Source organism: Aristolochia californica, unplaced genomic scaffold (assembly GCF_029961685.1).
Source record: "Aristolochia californica isolate CCGP_79_NKW_82.1479 unplaced genomic scaffold, dmAriCali1.0.hap1 SCAF_11, whole genome shotgun sequence".
Lineage (NCBI taxonomy): Eukaryota > Viridiplantae > Streptophyta > Magnoliopsida > Piperales > Aristolochiaceae > Aristolochia > Aristolochia californica.
This window is the reverse complement of record NW_027181782.1, coordinates 35,165,782-35,184,362: the sequence shown is the minus strand read 5'-3', so window position 1 is coordinate 35,184,362 and position 18,581 is coordinate 35,165,782. Positions and strand designations below refer to the sequence as shown.

Here is an 18,581-nt window from a genome sequence, read left to right as displayed (position 1 = left end):
GAAGAAAGTAGGATACAAATTTATTCCTGTTCATCAATGGTTAATTGATCTTGTATGTCTTTGTTTAGAGCATTAGCTATTAAAAATCATTATTAGTATTTAATAAAAGCAATATATTTTACATAGTTAAGCATGTATTGGGGTATATCTCTGATTTGCAATAACCTGGTCCTCGTCTATAGTTGGCTTGACTCGACAAGAAATAAGGAGTTTCACTGTGGTAACTTCTGTTTACTATATAAGTACTAATACTTCATTTGTAGTGAAAATGAGTGTGTATGTGGTGGATAACATTGTGAAGATAACAATGAAAGTGAAAATGAAGATAGTGATAATAGTGGTGACGTGGACACTCAAAGAAGTATTTAGAGGGAGTCCGCAGTACAATTTGTAAGAGCATCATATTATCAAGATGTTTTAGCAATTCAGATGTGGGAAAATTATTAATTATTATGTTTTAATGCCACTAAATATTTTTTGTGTTGTATTTTTATGTACATATGTAATTTTTTATATTAAAAAGGTGATTGAGTTATATTTGTATTATTTTTATTTTTATTATTACGATGTTTGTGTAGTACGCTATGTAGTACGATATTAGTATAATTATTTCATATTTAGATATTATAAAATAAAAAATTGATTACAATTTTAATAATATAAAATAAGTATTTGTTTTAATTATTATATTTAATATATTTTATTAATTAACTAATATTAATTTAATTTTTTGAAAATCAGATATATCAAAATATTTTATTTAATAAATAATTTATCTGCACTTTACACCACATTTTCCATTGTGAACACTAACACAAACAAATACTTTACACTGTATTTTATATTGTGCACACTAACACGAACAAGTAATTTACACTGCACTTTCCATTGCACACACAAACACAAACAAGTAATTTACTTTTCCTCTTACTTTCCTTAGGGAAAGTACTTCACTTCCCCTTCCACTTTTCCCTTGCACTTACACTGTGCGCTAACCCCCCTAAGTCATGGTTTTCTACCCAGCGAATCACCCCGAATCAAAAGGGAGTGGGTCGTGTTATATGATTGGACCCACCCCTTTATTTTGAGCGAGTCCTCCCACTTTGCCTCAAATCCAACTCTAGACTTTGGGTGACCCAACCCGACCCGACTCAGCCAACTTGACTCAGATCTTGAACAATCCGAGTCAAGTCCCTAGCTATAATTTTTTTTTATAATTTCATTTTCTTTCTCAATGATAAAAGTCCAGAAAATTATTATTTTCCAATTATTATTTTCCTCTCAATATTATTCAAATATTTTGGGATTTCTTTGCAATAATAATGAAAATATCTGTGTAATTTATTTCATCTTTTTATGTAATATATTGGATAGAAAAAAGACAAAATTTCACCAATTTTTATATGAGATTTTGAAAATATGATAAGTAATTCCAAAAATACACTAATTTGAGATTTTTATTACAAAATGCGAGAGAAAGGGAGGGTAAAGGTCCCCCCCCCAGGAAAAAGAGTAAATCACCTCTAACTTTTTATTTTTCCTATCTCGCTCCTCAGTCCTCACTATCCGCCCAAGAACAAGGAAATCTTTCGGCCCTTTAATGGACAGAAGCCTGACTTGATGTAGACCAGAGAAGACTCAAATTCTGGAATTCCCGCAAAAAGGTCCACAATCGCAATCTTATGCATTTATCCTTCTTGTTTTCCCTTTGCGATCAGTTACTTACACTCTGCTTTTCGTTTCACCTACTCGCTGATTGGTTCACAGTCGCGGACTGCAGAGGCTTCTTCTGTTTGTTTCTTTATTGGGATTGGAAACCAGGAGGAATCCAAATTTAGTTGCGTTCGGCGTTGTTGGTTTTTTCGCGTAGAGCCGCAGGATTGGGGAGTTATTGGGAATTTTCTTTTTATTGGTGGAGTTTTAGTTTGTATTTGTTATCGTCCGTTTGTATGGGCGTTTACAGAGGGCAGGGAGGGGAGAGCATCTATTGCGGAGGGTCGGGGGCTCGTGATCAGGTCAATTATTCTCGCTTCTAAGTTTACATGAATTCTTCTCCTTTTCTTTCTCCGTGAATTTTGCTGTGCTCTTTTTTTGTTGCGTGCCGTTGGTTTTAGTGAGCAGATTAATGGGATTTTTGTTTTTTTGTTTTACTTTTCTTGAGGTGTTTTTTAACTGTACGGCGGGGTTGAGCCGTACAGTACCGTTGAAGTGATTCTGCGTTGGCTTATTTGAGGGATGCTTCGGGGTTGGATTAGATTTTTGGCCGGTGCTCGTTTGTGCAATGAATTTATTTGTAGTGTGATTTAAGGTATAGTAGTCGTTTGTTTGTATGTTTGTTAGTTTTTTTTTTTTTTTTTTTTTGTTTCGGTCCTGCCACAATGATGATTTTTTGAGGTGCATGAATGGGAGAAGAAAAGGGAAATTTCTTTTGATTATTGGTTTATCATAGTTCATAATTGGCTGACGAGGTTGACCTTGTGATTCGCGGTCGAATTTTCTGAATTCTGAATTGTTTAAACGTTGGTACATTTTTTTTTTTGTATCGTTTAGGAGTGAAATGGAGAGGAAGTCTCCTGGTAGAAATGTGTGCTTCTTGTTGTTTCTGTTGATCGAGGTGTTTCTAGTTCAGTGCTTTGGGTATCAATATTGAAATTGACGGTTACATTGTCATTGAGTTTCCTGTAATAATATAATTTTTGAAAATTATAATTTCTTGTTATATGTTAGAAAACAGTTTTAAAGGAGGAGATTCTCGCACAAGATTGGTTTGTCTGTATTCATTTGACTTTTTCTTTTTTGGTCTTTAGTTTTGATCTGGTAATTTATTTGCTAGGCTCTCTGATATCAATCCTGTACACACATAAGTTACTAGTTCAAGATGAAATGAATACCCTAGAACTGGTATATTACTCTCATGATATTGATGAATATTGTGGTTTTGTTATATTTTCATTTAATGTGCTGATCCTGCAAGTTTTTTTTTTCTGACATATTTATGCGTTGTTTCTTTCTTAATCATATGGGTTGAATCATATTTTGACTTCACATTATAAATTTATTTTGGTTAAATAAAGATAAAAAAATCATGTAACCTCACAAAATAGTCACCACCAAGTTTTGTGTTCATTCTTTTTTTGCCATAAAATAAACAGTCATTGCTTAGATTTGAATTTCAATGCTTGTGTTATACATCGTTTTCTTCTGCTGATCACCGTGTAAGAAAAACATGCAGCTGGCTTGTTATCATTAAGAAAAAAAATGCATGCATTTCCAATGAGGCTGCAAAATAATTTGCTGCTTGAACAATTAATGTGTTTTGCATTTCTTACTAAAAAAATTAAAAGAATGTAGTGATTCGTGCAAATTAAAAATCATGGAAATTCTAGGTGGGACTAAAAACTTTTCTCAAAGTGGGGGCAGAATTAGAGTCATTAGATGGTAATATATGTTTTTAGTTTTTGTCGTAACTCATCATTGTTATCTCATTGTAGGTTGTGTTGTTGCTCACATAAGAAGGCATTAGCTAGGCTCTTTTTATCATCATGCAATTTATATTTCCTTTTTCCCTTGCTACTTCTAATTTTAAGGGCACTGACAAAACACAATGGACATATTTATGGGGTTGTAACTATCATCTTATGTCTTTGAATTGTTTGATTTTTTAGAGTAGGAAACTAGAGCTGCTTCATTTATGATAAAGAGTTAAAAAATTGAGGGAAAAACTAAGGAGGGGAAGTCAAGAGATATTATGGGGAAGAGAGATCGTGAGAAAAACATAGAGAGGATCAAACATGACAAGTAGGTGCAATCTTCTATCACTTATTGCTTATTAGTAAAAGCACAAATAACCCATGTTACTTAAATGTTTGATAAATTACTAATAAGGGGCAAATTTTTGAAAATAATCACTCTTATCCTAGCATGACTATAATACTAACTTGCTCTAACTTTCTAATAAACACTGCTTTATCCTTCAAGTACTCTTTTTCATGGTAGAGTATATAGATTTTTAATGTTCTGATATGTATTAACTGAGGAGAAACTAATCCCTTGGTAAATTTTTTAGGCGACATGTTTTGTATAACTGGCCTTTCAACTACCTTTCCTTTCTTTCTTTCTTTTTTTCTTTCTTTTTTTTTTGAAATGACAACTACCTTTTCTTCGAAGAAATTTCAATCAAATATCAAATATGTTTTGTCCTTTCATGAAAAGTTAGGTTCCTCTGCTTGGTTGGTAACTTACTGCATGAAAAATTACTCTGTATTCTGCCTCAGTATTTGCTTTGGCCTCTAAATTATGTTTCTTACTTTGCCATGTAACTAAATTTCCTCCAAATGTGTGTGATCTAAAAGTTGATTTTCTGTCATCTGGAGAACTAACTCCATGCATTTGCATATCCTGCAATATGGATTTGACTATGAACATTATAAACTAACCCATGACTAGGAGCCTTTCTTCCAGTATTTGAGCATTTGTCCTATTATCATCTAATAAGAATTACATGGTGCATGCATGTGTTTGACTTATAACTCTGCGAAAAGGACATATTAGGTCTAGCAATTGTAAAATTAGTGACCTTATCAATTAGATGCTGAAATTAATGAGGTTCATAGTAGAGTTTTTCTACTTGTACTTTTTTTACCCTAAGATATCAGTGGAATAAGATTGTACTAGGTTTCATTTTAGAAACAAACTTCTGGACCAAGGGTAATCTGTGTATAAGGTTTCCTCTTTCTTTGGTAGTGCACTTCTCCTAGAAGCTGTTATGAAGCTTTTGTAGATATTGTGTACCCAATAATATTTTGAACAATTGTTCCAGATGTGTTTTGCAGTTTTTTCTTGAATAACATTGTCTCTTTCTCCTCTTGGAGGGTTGTTTGGTGCCACATCCCCAGTCTTGCTAACAGTAGTGCATATTGTTTGGCTAGAGAGGATGTTTCTTGAGCCCAGCTCATTATTAGTTGTACCTTTCAGTTGTAATCCAGGGGTCCCTTCACCCGTGTAAAGTATATCATTTTTCTTTGATGAGTTCGATAATAAAAAAAATTTCTATTTCTTATAATTTTCTAACTAAGTATCTTAGTGAAATTAACTATCATTTAAAAAAGTTATCTGTTTCTTTCATGCTGTTTGTCATTCATCTAATGACTGATATATCTTACTTAAGCCCATACACCCAGGATCTGTATCTGTTAAGGTGGGTCAGTAAGGTGTTCATGGCTGTTTTAAGAACTAAAAAGTCTCTGAGAATTGTGCTTAAGTCATGTAATTTGCAAATTCAACCACAGTGATTTTTAATACTTCAATTTTGAGTATGGTCTGCAATGGACCCATTCATTTTGATTGGTCTGTTGAAATTTCTCTGCCTTTTCAGCCATATGTTTCCCACAGTAGGTGGGACCAGATATTTTTATGAAATGTGAGAGAGAAAGAAAATGGAAATCAGGTTTTGCTTGGAAAAAAGTAATGAGTTGAGAATCGACCAGTAAAGAAAACCATACAAGGGTTACAAAAAAATAAAGTGTGTGGCAAGCAGAGGTTAATCCTTTTAGGGTTAGACATGATAATCTTTTCTTTTTCTCTTTTTTTGTCCTGCTGGATTTGGACAGAAAAATTAGGGCTATTTGAGTGTCATTAATAGTGGCTGCTTGAAGGGAAGGCAACATATTGGGATACAGAGGCACTACCCATAACATCCCAAATTAGCAAATTCAGCTGATTGAGCCGAAGTAATAATCTTATATAGGAGATCAAGAAGAAGCATCAATCTCACCTTCCGGGAATCTGAATTTTGATTTTGTCATCGCTGGAATTGTCGGGCTAATAGGTTTATTAGAGTAAGCAGTCTCTTCTTGTTCAAGCTGCCTTAAATTAAAAAATAAAGCTTCAAGCGATAAGTAGTCCTAATAATCTGCTTATATATCATGGTGGTTTGTTAGATGAGGAAATGAGGACTTCATTGATGATTAACTAAGTAGAGTCAGCAAAAGAAGTGAGAGAAACACAGAACAAATTGAGAGAGCTAAGGAATTAAGTTATAGGAGGCAATTGAAGTGTTATGTAGAGAGAAAGCAGAAGTGTGGATTGAGCATAATCATGGGGTTTGATCCCTATATTTATTTGTAAATAGCATAAGAACACAAAATTACCTGTTGGTTGGGACCATGGCTCGAGGTGGGCATATGGGGGTTCAAAGCCTGTGGTTTTAGGTTCGACTTTCAACGGAGGATTTGGGAGTAATGTGGGGGTGTGTGTAGTCAATGTTCATAGTAATACAAAATTACTCCTGTTACATGAGTTTTGACTATTTATCAATAAAGGGACAAACTTGTAAAGTTAATAACTTATTTCTTTGTTTTTTATTTTGTTTTTGTTTTTGTTCTTTTGAGAAATGTAAGCACTGTTATTCTAACGACACCAAAATGCCAAGTTGCTGTAACTTTCTAACAAGACTAAACTACTGCTTCATTCTATTAACTGTTGCCTTTGAATCTTTTTTTGTTGAGAATCAATCTTGCAGTGTTTTTATTTTTATTTTTTATTTTTTTTGCTCCCTTTCAACTCTTGTTGAAAATCTTTCTCATTCGCAGTCTTTCTTTCTTTCTGGTACTCATTATGCTGCAATTTTCTTTTGTGTATAGACAGCCATAACAAGAGATGCAGTGTGTTCCATGTGAGTCCAATAACAGTGTTGAGAAAGTTGTGGCAGATACAAAGGTTGTTTGTTTGTTTTTTCATAGTATGAACTCCCGAGTTTTACCTATATTTTTAAACTTCTTTTGTTGTTCAGTTGGTGCATAACTTTTACTTTTTGACATCTCTGTTTTCTTTAGGACCCTGAATTTTATAGTATTATCGTGAGAATTTCTGATCAAAGGTAATGTGGCTGGTCTAGTGGTCTTTACATTATTTGGATGATCTCGTGCCTTGTATGTTAAGATAATTTATGACTTTCTCATGTTTATTTTAGGTGTTTTCTATTGACTTTGGTCACCCTTGAACTCGATGCATGTTGGAAACATCTTGTAAGCTTTGTGCTACCTTTGAAACCGTCTGATAAGGAAAACTGTTTGAAGTTGGGATCCCATGTAAATATGGATGTTCAAGGCATAGTTTCTTCCCCAGCTGGCTCTTTCGAGGCTGATCAACGAATAACACATTGGAAAGTGACTTGTTCAGGAAAGCCACTTATACTTCAAAGTTCTTCTGGGGTAAATGTTCTTCAAGAATCTCAAAGTAGGGGTCCACTGAATAGAAGAAATAAAGCTGCCAGATGCCAGAATAACGATAATAAATCCAGTGTTGGTTTTTCTGGCTTGATATGGGTTGGTTCAGATGCTGCTACTTCAGCTAATTGTACCAATCGTATATCCAAAGTTGACAAGCCTGGTAAAAAGATTTCAAGGAAAGTAAAAAATAAAGGAAAAAATCACAAAAGACCTTCGTCATTGTGCAATATTCTGCCTGAGGAAGATGTCCGGTGCAACTCTTGCTTTCAAACTTCTGATAATGTACATACTGGAAATACGGCCACGAATACAATGACATCAGATTTGTCAAGTCTTGTAGAAAAATTTCATGATGACACCGGTAATGAAGTTGCCAACTCTTCATCGACTCCTACTTCATGCATATCTTTCAATGATGTGACTGATGAATTAGAAATGTCTGAATCTATTCATCAGGACTTCACTGCTGAAAACAACAAGTGGGATCAGTCAAGAATTGATGAAACATCTGCAGGTCTTGGTAATAGCTCAAGTCTATTTCATACAAATGCAAGTGACAATAAAGATGCTGAGCCTCCTCAGAAGCAAAACAACAGTATTGTTAATATTTCTTCTGGAAATGATGTTTTCAATTCATTTTCAGATGGATGGAACAGTGATGCCACCAATAATGATAGTATTTCTGTAGAAGCATCCCCATTCTTGAAAGAGCGAGCTGGAAAATTTTCATTGGATAGTGGGATTGCATCTGACTACTGCAGTTATAGCACCTCGCTGGACAGTTCTTTAGCTGCTAACCAATATTTTCCCCAAGAAACTTCAGACTGTTTGCCAATGGAGCCTTCAAGTCGTGATTGGCCCATTATCACAGGCTCAACTACTTGTGTAGATAGAACACGAACTGGCAGTCAGGAGTGTAGCAGCACCAACACTTACTCTGCTTTGTCTGGAAAGAGACGGACTAAGAAGTTACTTGGGAGTACAAGGAAGGTTGGAAACCAGACTGGTAATGTAAATGTTCATGGCCGTACTGGTAAGGAGAACAATCATTCTGTTTGGCGGAAGGTGCGAAAGAATGGTGAATTCATCTGCAAGGCAATGTGCAAAAGTCCTGTTGTTTCAATGGATGAGGCCCCCTTGAGCATGATATGTGATACATTGATGGATCAGACAGGAAGCGACATGGATAGTCCTTCTTTGGATGAAATGCCTGCTGAACAGGATGGGCTTGAAGGGAACTTGGCTGTTTTCAATTCTGTTAGCTCCTCAATGAAGGCAGATGGAGAATCTCTACAAGTTAATGTTTCTAAGTTTAAAAAAAGTCCTGGATTTAGTAGAAAACAAGAACATAAGTCTAATCCCAGAAAAGGCCATCACAGCAGTAAAACCAACTCAACCAATCCTGCCAGAAAGATCGTAAAACAGAAGGAATCATTTGAAAGTTTTGATCAAATAGCTGGTGTTTCTTCCCCAGAAAATGCTGCTTCTGGTTCTACGGTAAGTCAAAACTCAGCTGTTTATTTGGTGGATAAAAAGCTACCTGCATATGTGCACAATGCAATTCCCAATACATATACCGAGTTTTCCCAAAATTTTGCTCCTGATTGTGTGGACAAAAAAGTTCTTCCTGGTATGAAATCTGACTGCAGTTCCCATCTTTCACATGACAATGAATGTCAAGGACTTTCAGTGTTGGGTCCTGAAGATCAGCATTCAGATTGTGGCAAGCAGGCCCATGGTTCTTGCTCTTTTTTACAGAGGTGGGTTCCTGTTGGTAGAAAAGATTCCGTGGCAACAAACAGAAGCAATGCTGACACTATGGTGACCTCTCACCTGGCTGAGCCTGCAGCCGATGGTTTGGATGTGAAGGACCAGGAAATAGGAAATTTTTGCTCATTAGTAACTCTCAAAGTCGAACGTGGGAATCCAAACACTCTGCCAATATGTCAACCATCTACTGAGGAAGGTGGAGGGAAAGCCGGTGAATCGAGGTATCAAACTCCTAGTCACTCATCACCTTGCTCCTTAACCACAGAATCAAAGGACCGAGAAATTCAAATTGAGACTGATACTGAGAAAATACTCCAAGTTGTAGATGATAGCTATCACACACAACTTGAGTGTGAAAGAATTCAAATGGTAATAGGTGGCCCACTTGCTGAGTTTGAGAGGGTTATTTACTCTGCGTCACCTGTTGTTAGTCATGTGCCGATCCGTCGACACTGTTCTACTTGTTCTGCAGATCAGGTTGCGGGTGATTCTCTGTGCATGCATCGGCTGCCAAATATTTGTCTGGCAAGTCTTTGGGAGTGGTATGAAAGACACGGTAGCTATGGTCTGGAAGTAAAAGCAGTGGACTTTCAGCACTCAAGGAGACTGGGTGCCCATCATTTTGAATTTTGTGCATATTTTGTCCCTTTTCTGTCAGCAGTGCAGTTGTTTGGCACAAGGAGAGGGATATGTAATGCTAAGGTGTCAGAATCTTGTGCAGTTGATACAACAGAAAAGGATTCACCAAAACCAAGTTTTCTGCCAATATTATCGATGCTAGTGCCTCAGCCTTGTAATCCAAGTTCTGTACCATCTACCACTGGGTTTTCTCATTCAGATTCATCTTCTGGTTGTAGATGTGGTGCCCTATGTGGTGAATCAGAACTCCTCTTTGAGTATTTTGAGTCTGAGCAGCCTCAGCAACGTCGGCCATTATTTGAAAAGTAAGTGCATCTTTATATTAATTTTTCTTGTGAGACAAGCTGAGTCTCAGTGACCATGCAACACTTCAAGTTGAACACCATAGCATTTTCACCTTGTTCTTCTGATCAACATTTGAGGATAGGAGCAGTGTGGTGAAAGGGAATCTGAGGAGCATATTTGAAGACTATATTGCTTACACTAATCTGCATACAAGTGGCTCGGAAGATATGGTGAAGCGGAATGAAAGTGAAGAAATAATGAAACAATTAATCATTCTTGAAAATGGTTTTCTTGGCATGCCTTGTGGTGCTTGTTGAGAGAGATATCTCAGAAAGGTGGTGCTTTGAAAGACAGAAATGTTAAGTTGCTGATTCTCCAAAAGGGGAAAAAAAATTGCCATTTCTTTCATTTATTATCTGTTTTTTTTTCTTTAGTATGTCTTCCAAATCCAGTTTGAGTGACTGGTAGACAGAAAGGTCATTACACCTGCTAGATTTTATGCTTAGTCTTTTTACAAATCGGTGTCTTTTTAAAAGGAGGTATGGGTTTTTCATTTGTCGAGGTTATCTAAAACTTAATTATAGATGGTTTAGTGTTATCTTAAATTGAGACATTCATGCTTTTGGGTAGAAAAAGGTTTTTGAGTGTAACAAGTTAAAAAAAAAATGATTTATTTGGCTGGAGACCTATTAGGTGACACTTATGGATTCAACAGCGAATCTGGTCTTTCTAAAGTAATGAAGACAAGGAAGTCTGAAGGCTCTGATTTTTTGAGTTTGTTGGTGGGAAAAGTCCCATACTGAATAGTGTTAAGGAAAGTTAATGGGTATCAGAATAGGATGAACTGGGCTCAACCAAACAGTGATATCGAAGTAGGATGTGTATGGACCAATGCCCAGTTTGTGCTGCTCCATATACGTGTTTTTGTGGCTCCATGAGGTGAGGATTAGATTATTTGTGTTGTAGGTTCCATAAGGTGAGAGTCTGTGTGTCGTGTGCTCCATTGGGAGTTTGTGCTAATGTCTTAGGCCTGATATGTGTAAGTCTGGATGAAGGGGAGGAGTGTTGAGTGGAAAATTGTCCTCCCACATTGGAAAGTGTTAATGATAGTTAACAGGTTGTGAGGTTGAGCAATAGACCTTCAAAACAATTTTTCATTTTGGGATGAAATTGGGCTCAACCCACAAAGTTTTTGTCTAGTGATTATGCTGATCATCTTTTGATTTGCTTGTGCTGTACTTCTTATTGTGCCCTATTTTTACTCAATAAGTTCAATTTTCACATTATAAACTGTTAAATTTGGGTCCAAGGAACATTTCTAAATGACTAGTCAAGTTAGGAAACTTCTTTCCCAGCTAATAAACCTAAGATTTTTCTACTCATTGATCCATGTGAGATTATTCTATGAGTCGTGCCCTAACATATTTTTTGTGGCTTTTACTGCCTACTTGCTCTACTACCGTATTAAATTTGGGTCCAAGGTGTATTCCTAAATGACTAGGCAAGTTAGGAAGCTTATTTTCGAACTAATAAACCCAGATCTTTTTTGTTATCCATATGGGACTAGTCGTAGAAAAAAAAGTTGATCCAGTAACTCTTAGATCCATGAATTTCAGACTACTAGTTGAAAGATTCAAAAAGGATGAAGTTCATAAAGACTATTAGTGGAAAGATTCAAAAGGATGAAGTTCATAAAGACTATTAGTGGAAAGATTCAAAAAGGATGAAGTTCACAAAGTTTGAGAACTTTTAGGTCTTTTGTTTCTGCTTTATTGATTTGGTTCTTTTAGGTATTTTTTCGCTCCAAAATAGCTTTTAAGTTATACCTTGTAATTTTTAAAAAAAATTCAGTTATGGTCAAAAAAGACTTCTCTCCAATATCCTAAAATAGATAGCTATTCTGGTGTTGTGAATGTCATTATGTTGCCTATAGCGGAGATTGGCAAGTATTAAAACTACTCTTTTTGTCTTGGAGGAATTTTTCTTTGGATGTTTATGGTCTGATGTCTCTTTCCTGATTGTATCATCAGGATAAAGGAGTTGGTTAGAGGTGAAGCAACTTTAAACTGCAGAATTTTTGGAGATCCGAAGAATCTAGAAAGCTTACATTTGCATGATCTTCACCCCTCATCCTGGTAGACCTTAATGCCTCTTTAATACTTATGAAAGGAAATTGTTTGAATGTCCAGAACTTTTCCATTTATGTGATGCCTTTACCTAGCAAGATTGTTTCATAGTTGTGTGGTCGTGTTATTGTCAGGTATTCTGTGGCATGGTATCCTATTTACCGTATTCCAGATGGTAATTTTCGTGCTGCATTTTTGACTTACCATTCTCTTGGCCATTTCATTCATAGAGACACCCAGAATTGTCTTAATGAGGAGACTGGTGTTGTCACTCCAGTTGTTGGTTTACAAAGCTACAATGCTCAGGTGAGTATCTATTTTATGCTAATTCAATACCTTTAACTAACTGATTATGTGTTTTTTTTCCTCAGATGACTATCTATTTTCTGTTAATTTGATACTTCGATTTACTGATTATGTGATTGTATTAGTTGTTGTTAAATGAGTAATTTGCCACCAGATGCAGATTATGTAGTTTGTTTTAGAAATTTAATATTGCTAATTTGCCACTAGATGCAGATCATGGATCTTACGTTTAGTAATACTATATTGAACTGACTAATTTATGATTATGATGTTTTTCCTCTAACAAGATTAGTCTAAACAGTGTTTGTTTCACACCAAAGTGAATGCTGATATGTGTACTGGTGAATTCCACGTGTTTATGTTAGATCTCCTGGCTTTGCTCCTATGGATGAGCGGAAAATCTCATTCGCATGGCATATAAACATCTGGCTGGCTGGAGACAACTGCTGGAGATTTAGATAAAAATGAGGATGAGACAAACGGAAGAAACAGCTTATGGAGAAGATGTGGTAGATAAGCTTCTGATGTGTTGGAGACAACTGCTGGAGAGTCGGATAAAAATGAGGACCAGACTAAAGGAAGAAATGGCCTATTGGAGTTAATAAATCAAATTGACACAAAGTAAAAAATTTCACTCATTTTAGGAAGAGTGATTAACAATTTTCTTGATCTAAGTTTACTTGGTCCTTGTATGATTATTGTGAAAATTATGGACTAAGAGGGATTAAGAGAGGGTAAGAAAGAGAGAAGATAGAAAAAAAGAGGAGGCAGCAGCAAGAGAGAAAAATCTCACATGATTAGGGTTCTGCTCGGCCCCTAATTCTTTTTATAACTTAAAGATAGGTACAAAACAATAATGCCCCTATTCACTTGAACTCACTTTTAACCCTCATAACTCTTACGTTACACCTCCTAACTACATGAAACTTGAGCTACATAAACTATAAAACATACCGAATAAGATAAGACTATACCTAGGAGGTGTAGATAATGAGAAATTACCAAACTACTCTTTACAGTATTTTCCAACAATTAATGAAGAAGCATTGATCTTTTCAGGATTGAGCAATGTATGTGTGATTATTTAACCCTGATATTCCAACTCCGCATGTGCTTGCAGGGCGAATGCTGGTTCAGGCCCTTGAATTTGAGTGCAAGTGCTGCAGCAGATCAGACTGACAGTTTGATGCCTTCCAATATTTTGAAAGAGCGGTTGAGGACACTTGAACAAACAGCTTCAGTGATGGCTAGAGCAGCCGTACGCATGGGCAACCAGAAGTTGTTGAACAGGCAACCGGACTATGAGTTCTTCCTCTCTCGAAGACGGTAGAACATTCGATCCTTGCTTCAGGCATGTCTAAACACCTATGAATGTCCGCTCAGTTTTTAATAAAAGCGGAGTTTATGCCGTTTGAACCAGAGCATTTTTTGAAGAGGCTAACCTGGATTAGGAGTGTCTACTGCCTACTTTTTCTTCTCTTGGCTGCCTTATATAAATTCTGTACATGGTGTTATTGTAGGTGTTTCCCTTTAGTTTCTCTACAAGTAAAAGAGTGCTGCTGTAATTAGACTGGCACTCTTCAAACATGTAAATTATAGTTTCCTTTACTGATGTTTTGTTTCTAGTGCCATATCAATCATGTTAACAGTTGATTAGGCTAATGTTTTTCAGTTTTCCTTGTACTTGTGTTGTATAATGTATATGCTGTTTGGCCTAGAAGAATTTGCACCATTTCTATCTTTGTATATTTGCCAGAATGGAACGAAAACAAGATCTATCCTGGTTCAGACACGAACTGTCTTCTGTTCATTTGTGGCCATCCACAGGAGTTGCCCTGTGCCTTAGCTTTAGGTGTATCTGAACATCACAAGCAATGTTCAGTTGGGGAGGATTTTTCTATACATAGGTGACCCCTTTGATGATTCCTTGCTCATTTGAAGTGGGTTGGTGAAGAAAAACCAGTGTAGCGGGTATTAGTATCCCGTGCTGTATTGGGAAACCTGAAATCTGATATGAGACACCTGAAAATGCGGTTTGTATTTGGCACCCCTAGAAAAAAAAAATCAGAATTTGACTATTATTATTCTCATGAAAATAAGATAATAGTTAATTTTTTTATTGTGGGTTCCAAACAGACCTTTTGGGTTAAGATCACCCTTGAAATCCTGTGTTGGTGTTGTCGGCACCCAATGATTAGTGCAATTTGAAAATACATTTTAATAATTGTACATTTTGATGTCAAGATCGATTTAAGTAAAAATCGGTTAAAAAATCTGACGATAAAATCCTCTCTCGGATTAGTACAAATTTGGAAGCATATATCTCCAGGAACTACTCAAATTTATTTTTATAATATTTTATATGATTAAATTTAGGATTTACGAGGGTTTTAGTTTTTACCATTGCTATAAATTTTGATTCCGTCATCGACCATTACGGTGGTTGGATCCATTTACCGCCCACCACCTCCCTCTCCCTCTCCAATTTCAGAGGGGGAGGGAGGCGATGGCGGAGGCGGAGGCGGAGGCGGCCCTCCCTGCCATCGTCCCTTCCCCCCTTCGTACAAAGGAGAGAAAATTTTTCCTATGCGTATTACGAGATGATCGGACTGAATCGGCAGGTTTTTCTCTAGAAATTTAAAACTAAGAAACAGATAAAATATTCTGTGTGGAGATTTTTTATAAAACATCAAGAAAACAAATAGAAAACAATTCACGAACTTGTAAGAAACAGGGATTCCTCAGCTGATCCTTCATACTTTTTCCTTTCTTCTTTCAAATGCATCCCCTCAGATCACACAGAAACACAATGTTCATGGCTTGCAGTTCTTACGGAGCTTTGATCATTGTCGAAGCTCATTATTCATTTCCTCGGACGTGCATGCCTGTACTCTTCGTGTTTACATAACGAACGTGCACCCTACCATCTCCCCTTCATTTTTTTATTATTTGAATCGTCTGAAATCCTCTCCATTATAGGAACCTCAAATGTTCTTAGACATCTCTTCGTCTCTCCTATAAAGACAAATTGCTTCGGCTGAGAATTGAGAACCAGGTGACTGCGGAGAAAGAGTCATGAGGAGGTTCATGAGGTCGTGCTTTCTTCTAGCCCTTCTGGTTGGTCTGATCAGCTCTGTAAAGGGGTTCGATTATGGAGATGCTCTTGAGAAGAGTTTGATGTTCTTCGAGGCGCAGCGTTCTGGCAAGCTGCCTGCCAATCAGCGGGTCAAGTGGCGAGGGAATTCCGGCCTCAGAGATGGTTTTCCTCTAGGAGTGAGTCTCTTTTTTCCATCTTCATATCTCGGGGTTTATGAGTTGCATCTTAGCTTAAGATATATTATCCATTCATGTTGATCACACATCGACTCTTATACGGTTTTCAGTTTCAAGTTCTAAACATGGTTTTTGGACCAGTTAAATTGACTCGCTAATCAATTGATTTGGATCCGATTTGGGATTAAATGAACAGAGCCAGCTAAAAAATATTAAAAATATTGATTACTATACTATAAATCTCATTGACACCTCCAAAATCTAAGAATATGAAGGAATTTCAGTGCTCTGGGCAGAATTCTCAGCTGGAAAGATTGAGCTGTAGAGGTTTAATGGAAATGAGAATTGGGTGATCTGTTTTTTTATCAGGTAGACCTGGTCGGCGGCTACTACGACTCCGGCGACCATGTCAAGTTCGGGTTACCGATGGCTTTCGCAACGACGATGCTTTCATGGAGCTGTGTGGATTTCGGCAAAGAAATCGCTTCTTCCAACCAGCTGCAACATGCACTAGACGCCATTAAATGGGGAACGGATTACTTCATCAAAGCTCACTCGCAGCCCAACGTCTTATGGGGTCAGGTAATGGAACAGATCGGAAACGAAAGATCTATTTTGTGAAGATTTCTGGGTGTAACTTGTAAGAGATTGAATTCATGGGTTGAGTTCAATGAACGAATGCAGGTGGGTGAGGGTGATTCTGATCACTATTGCTGGGAGCGAGCGGAAGATATGACAACTCCGAGGACTGCTTACAAGATCACTCAGGATCGGCCAGGGTCCGACCTAGCCGCTGAGACTGCCGCCGCCATGGCTGCAGCTTCCATGGCGTTTAGAGACTATGACTCCAAGTACTCGCAGTTACTCCTGCTACATGCGAAACAAGTAAAAAAGAAGTCGAATTTCAGTTTCATGGCTTCTCCGTAACAAACATCTCGAATAAATTTTTTCATGGGTTGTTCTTGTTGCAGTTGTTCTCTTTTGCTGACACATTCCGAGGTCGTTACGATGATTCCATCACTGTTGCTCGAGAGTATTATCCTTCTTCAACCGGCTACTCAGTGAGTATATATTGGAATCTCCATTTTCTTCCGCAAATTGAACTGCTGGTTTAATAAAATGGAAGCATTTTTTCCGCTCATTTGAAGTTACTGGTCTTTGGTGAAGGACGAGCTGTTATGGGCAGCCGCTTGGCTTTTCCGAGCAACAAAGGATGAAAATTACCTGAAATACGTTGTTGATAACGCCGTCTCTCTGGGTGGGACTGGATGGGCAGTGAGAGAATTCTCATGGGACAACAAATATGCAGGCCTGCAGGTTCTTCTATCAAAAGTAGGTGAATTTGCTCTCTTGTTTTCACTTGTAGCAGCAGTCAAGAGTTCTGAAAGCCTTTTTCAGGATATTCGTGTCTGATGGAAAAATCTCCATTTTCAGATGTTGATGGATGGGGAATGTGGATCCTATGCTTCCACTATAAAGCAATACCAGGCAAAAGCTGAGTTCTTCCTCTGTGCCTGCCTGCAGAAGAATAATGGGTACAATGTGGGCATGTCTCCAGGTATTTCCTGTCACAAATCAGCCATCTCACGATTTGATTATTCTATGATATTCAGTTGCTTTGTGAAAAATCATGCTATGGGGTTCTGGGCTTCAGAGATTTCCCCTGATTTGGATTTGCAGGAGGTTTACTATATGTTGATCGGTGGAACAACATGCAGTATGTTTCATCTGCTGCTTTTCTTCTGGCAACCTACTCTGGGTACCTCTCTGCAGCTAATGCTCAGCTCAGATGCCCAGAAGCTGAAATCCCTTCGCTGGAGCTCCTCAAGTTTGCCCAGTCTCAGGTATCTTCTCTTTCTTCTCATCTCCTCAATAATCCTCTTCTATGGTTTGTTATTAACTGCGATTTTCATTTTCAACAATTTTCAGGCTGACTACATTCTGGGCAAAAATCCCAAATCAATGAGCTACTTGGTAGGTTACGGAACTAAATACCCAGTTCATATCCACCACCGCGGCGCATCAATCCCTTCTAAATCTGTTCTTCCATCACCAGTCGGATGCCTGGAAGGGTTTGAAAAATGGTACAATCTCAACAATGGTAACCCCAATGTGATTCTGGGAGCACTAGTGGGGGGTCCTGACCAGAAAGACGAGTTCAATGATCAGAGAGGGAATTACGAGCAGACTGAGCCATCCCTCTCCAGCAATGCCCCCCTCATCGGTCTCTTCGCCAAGCTGAAGACTTTGTCAGGGAATTCAGGTAATAAAAACGATTGAATCAAGGGGTTTCACTCGTAACGCCATTGAAGCTCAATTTCTCAAGCTCTTGAACCTTTTGCAGGTGCCGTCAAGGAGTACTCACCTGTTCCTGACACCACAAGTAAGATATTGAATCTCGTATACCATGTTTTTCCATAAAAATCAGACTCATGGGTGCTGAACTGAATCTGGGTTTTCTGAACCGTGTGTTGCAGAGTCTCCAGTCGTATTTCTTCACTCGATTACAGGGTCATGGATGAGCCACGGAAGGACATATTATCGCCACCGGGTCATCGTGAAAAACGCATCGAGAAAGCCCATCAAGAAGCTGAAGTTAGCGTTCGAGAACCTGACTGGTTCTTTGTGGGGATTAGCTCCGACTGTGGAGAAGAACGCGTATGAGCTCCCTCCATGGATCAAGGTCCTGCCGCCTGGTTCTGATTGCAGCTTCGTTTATGTTCAAGGTGGTCCTCAAGCTAAGGTTTCGGTTCTCAGCTACCAGTAACGAGATTTCCTCCCGCCAAAAACTGGACAACGAATTCGAGGAGCGAAGGCTGAAATCCTTCAAGAACTGTGTTCTGATTTTTGTTTTCTTTAATTTTCTGGAACTGTATTTAATTATTTATAAGCAAATGGAAACAAATTTTGATTTTTAGATTTTATTTAAAATTTCAAACCATGAATCTATTTT

The 18,581-nt window shown here is 37.5% G+C and overlaps 2 protein-coding genes across 7 annotated transcripts; both read left to right on the top strand.

Moving 5' to 3' along the window:
- Positions 1-1,559: 1,559 nt before the first annotated feature.
- Positions 1,560-14,077, top strand: LOC137945014 (uncharacterized). Of its 6 annotated transcripts, XM_068790878.1 has the most exons (9): positions 1,560-1,664; positions 1,768-2,015; positions 6,642-6,717; positions 6,834-6,877; positions 6,971-9,220; positions 9,857-9,943; positions 11,954-12,058; positions 12,184-12,355; positions 13,476-14,077. In XM_068790878.1, the coding sequence occupies exons 3-9, from the start codon at positions 6,658-6,660 to the stop codon at positions 13,683-13,685; spliced, it is 2,928 nt and encodes a 975-aa protein (XP_068646979.1). In that variant the 5' UTR covers positions 1,560-1,664; positions 1,768-2,015; positions 6,642-6,657; the 3' UTR covers positions 13,686-14,077. The 6 variants fall into 6 exon arrangements, with proteins under 6 accessions (XP_068646979.1, XP_068646976.1, XP_068646975.1 ...); XM_068790875.1 differs by having other exon boundaries at positions 1,781-2,015; positions 6,971-9,943; XM_068790874.1 differs by having other exon boundaries at positions 6,971-9,943.
- Positions 14,078-15,430: 1,353 nt separating this feature from the next.
- On the top strand, positions 15,431-18,518 carry LOC137944491 (endoglucanase 5). The gene is given in 9 exon segments (XM_068790176.1): positions 15,431-15,628; positions 15,998-16,210; positions 16,313-16,513; positions 16,600-16,689; positions 16,796-16,960; positions 17,063-17,186; positions 17,309-17,472; positions 17,558-18,011; positions 18,106-18,518. Coding segments are annotated over 9 exon segments (1,899 nt in total). The 3' UTR covers positions 18,396-18,518.
- Positions 18,519-18,581: the final 63 nt, after the last annotated feature.